This window comes from Triticum aestivum, chromosome 5B, assembly GCF_018294505.1.
Source record: "Triticum aestivum cultivar Chinese Spring chromosome 5B, IWGSC CS RefSeq v2.1, whole genome shotgun sequence".
Lineage (NCBI taxonomy): Eukaryota > Viridiplantae > Streptophyta > Magnoliopsida > Poales > Poaceae > Triticum > Triticum aestivum.
In genome coordinates this window covers 644,675,767-644,684,477 of record NC_057807.1, presented here as the reverse complement: position 1 = coordinate 644,684,477, position 8,711 = coordinate 644,675,767, and the positions used below count along the sequence as shown (strand labels likewise).

The window sequence follows — 8,711 nt, the reverse complement described above, 5'->3', positions numbered from 1 at the left end:
TGGACACCCAGGCGAAAAAAAAAACACACAAAAGAAGAAGAAGGAGGAGGAGGAGGAAAGAGGGCCTCGCCAGAGAAATCTACGTAGCCTGGACTTCCGCTCAACCAAAGGCCTCGTCGATGAGTCGCAGGAGGTCGCTGAAACCCACCTCGCCTGCTGGACACCCCGGTCGACCAAAGGCCTCACGTGCTCCATCACTACTGCCGCTGATGATGGCATGAACAGCGACGGCTGCCCGGATTCCAGGAGGGCGCCCCCGCCGGCGTCGACCAGACCGAACAACGGCATGAGGAATCATCTGTATTTCCTATCACTAAATGCAGCCACAAATGCGAGAGTGGCAGAAACCGAATGGAGAGAGAACGGATGGAAGAGCCTCTCCATATTTATAGCAAGCAGGGACAAACCAAAGAACAAATTGAACACAACCAAGCGGTGGAACAAAGAAACGGCTGGAAGGGCCGAAAAAAGCGGCAGCCGACTATACGGCACGAACGAAGCGGCAACTGCATGGAGACCACGCATGTGTGCGCACGGCATGGAAAGGAATCCAAAATCGAAACAACCACCAACGTGGCATTCCCCAACACAACAGCAAGACCGGCGGGAAAATTGACCCACTTGGTAGACACACTGCAGGCTATGCAGACATACACGTACGGAAGGAAGCAAAAAATATCAAAATGAGAAAATAAAGCGGCAACCATACTCAGCCAACCACAAAGAGCCAAGAATTACGTGGGCAAATCGGCGACTGCATGCAGACCACGCATGCGAGCCAATGGAAACACGCGCACATGCTGCCAATACCAAACTGAAGTAGAATTCTCAGGGTTAATCGCTAGCTGCACATGGATGTGTACCACGCCAGGTCCCCCAGTAAAGCACGTGGCATGCACCGGTTGGCTCGATTTTCACTGATAAGAAAAACTCAGAAAAACAGGGTAAACTAAACCTAGCCAGGTTTAGTATATGTAGAATAATAACTTATGTGGGGTTGGGATGCTGCTGGCACCACATACAGAGACGCATTCATCCAGAGGCAGCTCAAGCGTGTTCTCAAGGTGCCGTTGACTTGATAGGCCGATGCCAAATCCCCTTCCCCTTCACTAGACAGGTAAATCTGAAGCTCAATCGCCTTCACTAGGCAGCAGCCTGGCCTGTCCAGGTGGTAATTCTCAGTTTCTTTTCACTGAATGGGTCCCAAATTGCAGATCGTGTTCTCGCCAGCTTCAATCTGAGAAGCTGCTGCTGCTGCTGCTGCTAGCGTCTGCGGATTATCACTAATTGGTCGCAGCTCTCTTGCAGCTAGACTGCGCTGTCAAGCGGCACGGCTCGGAGAGAGTTTGAGTCGCAGCAGTAAACTCAACAAAGGGAGCCAAACTTAGCAGTAAAGGCAGCAGTAATCGATATCAATATTAATTAGCTACCCGGGTAATTGGGGATCTTGGTCTAGTAGGCTCATACTACATGCAGTATATAATCAGTTTGCTCTTGTTTTCAGGTTAATTGCTTACTGACTGCAAATGGAACGCAAAGCCAGTACTGCACGAAGTGACCTAGAGCAGATGTTAGCCGATGAAACCGCAGAGCCCAAGGCCCTGCCATTATCACTTTTACAGGACATTACAGGTGATTTCTGTGATGACCAACAGATTGGAAGCGGTGGATTTGCAGTCGTTTATAAGGTATAGTACATTGCAATCCTAAGCATACTTGATTTGGCAACTCGAAATCAAACCGTTGATATGCTAACAGGGCCTGCATGCTCCAAAAGCAGGGAATAATTGGCAATAGGGCGGTCGCCGTGAAGAGGCTGTCCAACGCTTTAATGGATGAAACGGAATTTCATCGAGAGGTTCAATGCCTCATGCGGGTCAAGCACAAAAATGTAGTAAGATTTTTAGGATACTGCGCTGACAGGCAAGGAAGTATGGAAGAATTTGACAAGAAACTTGTCATGGTAGATGTTCATGAAAGATTGCTTTGCTTCGAATATATACCTAATGGCAGTCTTGATAAGTATATCATGGGTACGACCATGTGGCCTCTAACTTTTCTCTTTATTTTTCTCATTTACTACAAATTGCTTAATGTGTCATATAACATCTACTTCCTCCGTTCCTAAATGTAGGTCTTTTTAGAGATTCCACTACGGACTACATACGGAGCAAAATGAGTGAATCTACACTCTAAAATATGTCTATATACATCCCTATGTAGTTTGTAGTGTAATCTCTACAAAGACTTATATTTAGGAACGGAGGGAGTAGTTTCCAAAAGTCATGACATCAAATTGTAAACCCGGTTTCTCCTCTTCCCTTTATAGATGCAAGTCGTGAGTGGGGAACGTGCTATAAAATCATTAAAGGGATTTGTGAGGGTCTACAGTACCTTCATGAGAATCATATTGTCCATTTGGATCTGAAACCAGCCAATATACTGCTTGATGATAACATGGCACCAAAAATAACTGATTTTGGTCTGTCGAGATGCTTCGACGAAAATCAAAGTCGGGATATTACCAAAACTATTTTGGGGACAATGTAAGCCAGATGACTTCTCTTTAAATTAAACTCAGTGTTTCAGGCTATTTTGTTAAAACTGCACTCTCTTTCTGCATTACTTAGTCAAAACTTTGTATTTTCATATAGGGGATATTTGGCGCCAGAACATCGCGAAGGTGGTGTGATTGCACACAGCGCTGACTTGTATAGTCTTGGTGTTATCATCATTGAAATACTGACTGGGCAGAAGGGGTATCAAGCTACCGACGATGTAAGAACAACATATGTCATTGTTCGAAAGATAAAAGTTCAATTTCCTTTTAGCCTAAGAAGGGTTGACTTTTAAATAGTTGTCCAGCTCATACTTTGCAAATTTGTGATGCAGACACAAATATACTCACGTATCTTATCATTTGCCAGAAGGATTCTACATTTTATTTCTACTTGTTTTGATCAAACATGAAAATGCAATGTATATGGTGATAGATCTGACTTGAATCTATTGGGACACAATCTTCTTTTATAGAAATTTGTTGTTAGTTTGATGCTTAAATTATGTGGTCGGTAATTTTCATCTATAAAAATATGTTGCTGGTTCAATGTGTAGACCATAACGCACCAATGTAATTTTGTAGGTAATTGAAAGTTGGAGTGATAGGTTGGAGGGATCCCAACGAGATACGCTATGCAAACAAATACGAGTATGCTACGAGACAGCTTTAGAGTGCAGAGACTTCGATCCAAAGAAAAGGCCAACTAGTGCACTAACTATAGTTGATAGACTTCATGAAATGGAAACTATCCAGGTATATCAACATGCAAATTTATATATTGCTCCTTTTAATTCTGTGTCGCTACAGATAACACTTAGATTCTTGGGTTGGAATCATTTGATCTGCTAAATTACTAGCTTTGGTGCTTGATGATTAGTGGCATGAGTCCCATAACTCTAGGTTCTTTAGTCACATTGACTCACACATCCCTCTTTCGACACTATAACCTTCTTTTAACATACTATCTCTGGATCATAATGTTAGTTTTAGAAAAAAAAATCAATCAAACATTTTTAAGTTCAACCATCAACATATTAATAATTAGTAATAAAGATAACACCAATTTAATATAACTAAACCTATTATGAGATATATTTTCAAAAAAAATTATATAAAAGAAAAGAGTCCCTTCATTTGAAGATACAGTTGGGTTTTAGATATTCTTTTATAGCCTCCAATGTTTAACTTTGGCCATCACTTTACCTCTGCTATGAATATGCAACTTAAATAGTTGTATATCATTATATTATTCGCCACGAAAAATATAGTAATCAAAATCAGAAAAAATTGGCATCATGCTTTCTAGAAAGTCATGTAGTGTTGAACAGTGGATGTAATTTTAACGCAATTCAGTTTGAACAGTGTGTCAATATCATAAATTTATTATAATTTGAATCAGTGAGCCCTACTTTTCTTAAATAAAAATAAAATAAATAAATCAAAGCTAATTTTAGAAATTTTATTGTAGGCTATATATGCATTTTGTATTCATTCAATGTTGAAGAGATCCTCCTTGCAATAATTACAAAAATATTACATTGTCAACTTTCAAATAAATTGTCGGAATTACTCATTTTAGGTATATATTGTTATTTTTCATCATTTCTTTTTGGATTTTGTTGCTACCCCTATTCAAAAAGAAAAAAAAAATCTTACTTAAGTAAAATTAAACTCGTAGTGATTTTTTTTACCCGCAAAAAAAACAATGACGAGAAAATGCTAGAAACTCAACAAGGTAATCAGAGCGCAACCAGCCCGAGAATGATTTGGGTCGCAGTCACATAGCCCAACAAGCCGAGAGCGGTGGTCAGCATGAATCATGAAGCATGTGTTGGTCTCATTTTCTCAAAAAAAGAAAATGTGATGGGCTCATGGGCAGTCAGAATAGTAACTGAATGAAAAAAATATATTATGGATCAAACCGTCATTAGGATCAAAGTGCATATATATTATGGAGTTGAATCCCCTCCAAAAAATATTATGGAGTTGAAAATTTTCATGTAGTATAAAAAATTGTTCATTCATTTTTCAAAAAAATTTATATTTATTTATTTAAACAAAAACATAGAAAAAATAAAACAAAAATACAAATAGAAAGCCAAAACCCCCCAAAAAAAATCAGAAACAAGGGTTGAAATAACCCTCACGCATCTCTAAATTTTATCTCTCTCTCTCTTTTGTGTTATACTCCTATATGCCATACAACATACAAACTTGAAATTTGCAGGTAAAAAACACATTCAAACTACGTGCTTTTTCATCATCGGTGAAGAAGCTCCGCAAGGGCGCCATTGGCATCTTGGAGGTGGACATCCTCAGCGCGCAAGGCCTGGTGAGCATGAAGGATAAAGAAGGTGGGCTCACCGACCCTTACTGCGTCGTCAAGTACGGCGAGAAGTGGGTGCGCACAGGCACGTTGTTCGCCACGGCGGTGCCGCAGTGGAACGAGCAGTACACCTGGAACGTGCTGGACCTCAACACCGTCGTCACCGTCGCTGTTTTCGACGACTGCCATCTCTCCTCATCCCACGGCGGTGATGACCAGCAGATGGGCAAGGTGCGCATCCGCCTTGCCACCCTCGAGACCAACCGCATGTACACCCAACACTACCCGCTCATGGTGCTCACCCCGACGGGGCTGAAGAAGACCGGGGAACTCCAGCTTGCCGTCCGCTTCGCCTGCAGGTCGTGGGCCAAAATGCTGGCCACGTACGGCAAACCGCTGCCTCCCAGGATACACATACACCACACCGACCCAATCACGATGCCGCAGGTAGACCCCCTCTGGTTGCAGGCGGAGGCGGTGCAGAGGGTGGTCACGCGGCTGGCCAGGGCGGAGCCACCACTGCGGAGGGAGGTGGTGGAGTACATGCTCGACGTAGACTCGCAAATGTTCAGCCTGCGTCGTAGCCAGTGCTACTTCCAACGCATCGCCTCCCTCTACTCCGGCGCCATCGCCGTCGCCAAATGGTTCGACGACATTTGCGAGTGGAAGAACCCACTGTCAACGATTCTGGTCCACGTGCTGTTCCTGTACCTGGTGTGCTACCCGCAGCTGATCCTGCCGATGGCGTTCGTGTTCATGATCATGATCGGGGTGTGGAACTACCCGCGGCGGCCGCGGAATCCGCCGCATATAGACACGGTGCTGTCGTACGCAGATCAGGCGCAACCCGACGAGCTGGAAGAGGAGTTCGACACGTTCTCGACGTCCACGCCGGATGACATCGTGAAGCTGAGATACGACCGTCTGCGGAGCGTCGCGGGCAGGTTGCAAAGGGAGCTCGGCGACCTGGCTATGCACGCGGAGCGCGCGCAGTCGCTGCTTAGCTGGAGAGACCACAGGGTAACGCCCATCTTCATCATGCTCTCCCTGGTAGTCGCCGTCGTGCTGTACTGGACGCCGTTCAAGGTGGTGGTCATGGTGATGGGGCTGTATTTCCTCCTGCCCTCGCGGTTCCGGTCAAGCAGGAGGAGGACCAGCATGGTCTTCAACTTGTACAGTCGTCTGCCCTCCAAGGATGACTCGATGCTATAAGGTTGATGCATGTACTATTTGTTCTTTTTCCTGTCTTTCTTTAATATATATCATTTTTCCTATGTTCGCTATGGTTGATTATTATGATTTTTTTTATGAATCGGTTGATTATTATGTTATCTGCTTGAGCTCTTTTACGGTGATTGGCGTACTACTTCGAGTACTTGCCCCTTTAATTTTTATTAGCCGTCCGATTTGGTGAGGGATTAAAAACGAATAAATCTAATTAGTTTAATCCGAGAAGGGCATAATGGTGTAGGGTAAACTATTATGGTTTCAACCGATCACGTCCACGACCAGAACCACGTCTAGTCGATCCAGGAGGTCAAGTCCTCGTTCTCGTCCCCTTCCTTCTGTCCGACGAGCCCGGCGAGAGGAACCAATTCACCGTTGGCGGCGGCGGCCTCCTCCTCCTCCTCATCCCCTTCATTATAAAAGACGTGCCCGGCTGAAAGAAGAAGAAGAAGAAGGTGTCACATCTGCGGCGGCAGTGTCGGCGGCGGCGCTATAGGAACTCGCCCCCGCCGATCCCATCGCTTCCGGACTTGCATCCTAAGGTATGAATCGCCCGAATCTCAACTTACTTGGATTTGTAGCCTGCACTTCCTAATTAGATTTGTTTAGTCATCATCGATTTAGGTTTCCCTAGTGCATGCAATTGAATTTACATTTTTTCATCATCCATGGCCACTTCACTAGTTTATGGGGGACCCATAACATGATCGCTTGCCATAACATGTACAAGGAGCAAAATTTAAAATTCCACACAAGAATTCGTACTGGGTTTTGCATGCATTTTTGTTTGTCGTTTCAGATTTTTATTCATCTGAATGGTGATGCAGGAAGACATGGCGGATGTAAGTCATGAGTCAATGCTAGAGTACTATCATATTGCCAACAAGATGTTTAATAGTGAGGATGAAGGTTATAGATTCTATAACAAATATGGTCTTGAGAAAGGTTTTAGTGTCCGGAGAAGCTATGTCGAGTGGGATGGATCCAACTGCCATATAACTTGAAGGAAATTTGTGTGTAGTCGTGAAGGGGTTCGTGAAGAGAAGCACATGAAGAGGAAGATGGAAGATAGAAAGAGGAGGCCACGGAGTATAACTCGTGTAGGGTGTAAAGCTAACTTTGTGATTGCAAGACAGGAGGAAACATGTACATGCGGTACATAGTGAGTAACAAAACAAGTACATGAGAAAATCACAACATTACTAACATCCCTAGGTTTGAAATTTTGCAACAACAAATTGTGCCTAAGATGTAAGTTGCCTTATTTCATGATTTGTTATACTACCATCAATGGCATAAACATTGACAATCATATTGATGCTTATTTGACATATATCATCATTACTATAATGCGGATTTTACTTATATGGTATGCATTAGTATATACGTGCATTACCTGAAATTGCACAAGTGAAATTGCACTATTGAAATATTTCAGTGTCTTCTTGTCTCCACTGAAATTGCAGTACTGAAATATTTCAGTGTCTACCATTGTGTACTAAAATTGCACTACTGAAATATTTCAATGTCTACCTATCTCTACTGGAACTGCAGAACTGAAATATTTCAGAGTGTACCAGTGAGTACTGAAATTGCACTAGTGAAATATTTCAGTGTGTACTGAAACTGCACCAGTGAAATATTTCAATGTCTATCTGTCTCTGCTAAAACTGCGGTACTGAAATATTTCAATGTCTACCAGACTGTACTGAAATTCAACTACGGAAATATTTCAATTTCTACCAGTGTTTACTGAAAATGAAGTACTGAAATATTTCAGTGTCTACAACTATCTATTGAACTTGCAGTACTGAAATAATTCAGTGTCTACCCAGAGTCTACCACCGTAAAACTGTGTACTGAACTTGTGTACTGAACTTGCATTACTGAAATGTAATTAATTTTTTCCAACTAACAAAGTTTCCATGCCATCCAGAGGCTATGGATTGAAGTAGACACGTAGCAAGAACATATTGCAGAGAATCAAATTAACAAAGTGGCAAGTAATGATTTAAAAATCCAGAATCTTACCCTGAACATGGCTACCGCCACCGTTCAGATAAGGAGAGCGGCGAGGGAAGCATGGAGAACAGCGGGGAAGCGACGTCGTGACAACTTTTCTCGTCCTCCTACGGTTCGGAATCTCCGTTGACTCGGTTGGTGGCTGCGCAATCACCAGCGGCACCTCATACAGAGTGGCTTCCTGATCCTCTGGATGCTCTACCCTGGATCTGTACGCCCACCAGCTCCACCTAACCCACTTCTTGGGCGAATCTGTCTACTCCATCGCCCAGAGGAGGACCTCGATGAACGCCACCGGTACTGCGGGCGGGGGCCAGAGCGCCAACCTATCACTCTTCTTCATACAATCAATCATGGCCTGCACCGTCCAGGACATCTGCCGCTTGTTGTCAAACCACGAACAGATCTTCCTCATACTGTCCATCTTGACCTCGTCGCCGCCAGCAATCTGCATTATCTTCTCCTCCATCAGCGTGGCAAAGTCGGCCTTATCACCGCCGGCGATCTGCTCGATCTTCTGGTCCATGAAGGTTCCGGCTTGGTTGGGAGAGGGGGTGGTTGTGGAAGAGGAGACAA

The 8,711-nt window shown here is 43.7% G+C and overlaps 1 protein-coding gene across 2 annotated transcripts; it reads left to right on the top strand.

The window, feature by feature from the left end:
• The first annotated feature begins 1,007 nt into the window (after window positions 1-1,007).
• On the top strand, window positions 1,008-6,122 carry LOC123117353 (FT-interacting protein 7). Of its 2 annotated transcripts, XM_044538122.1 has the most exons (8): window positions 1,008-1,117; window positions 1,215-1,434; window positions 1,505-1,688; window positions 1,781-2,033; window positions 2,330-2,546; window positions 2,655-2,778; window positions 3,143-3,313; window positions 4,788-6,122. In XM_044538122.1, the coding sequence occupies exons 3-8, from the start codon at window positions 1,527-1,529 to the stop codon at window positions 6,096-6,098; spliced, it is 2,238 nt and encodes a 745-aa protein (XP_044394057.1). In that variant the 5' UTR covers window positions 1,008-1,117; window positions 1,215-1,434; window positions 1,505-1,526; the 3' UTR covers window positions 6,099-6,122. The 2 variants fall into 2 exon arrangements, with proteins under 2 accessions (XP_044394057.1, XP_044394058.1); XM_044538123.1 differs by lacking the exons at window positions 1,008-1,117; window positions 1,215-1,434 and having other exon boundaries at window positions 1,461-1,688.
• The last annotated feature ends 2,589 nt before the right edge of the window (window positions 6,123-8,711 follow it).

Excerpts from the sequence above, each read along its gene's own strand:
- LOC123117353 (XM_044538122.1), top strand. The coding sequence starts at position 1,527 with ATGGAACGCAAAGCCAGTACTGCACGAAGTGACCTAGAGCAGATGTTA. Across the intron at positions 2,547-2,654 it reads AAAACTATTTTGGGGACAAT|GGGATATTTGGCGCCAGAAC; the intron begins GTAAGCCAGATG and ends ATTTTCATATAG. Across the intron at positions 2,779-3,142 it reads GGTATCAAGCTACCGACGAT|GTAATTGAAAGTTGGAGTGA; the intron begins GTAAGAACAACA and ends GTAATTTTGTAG.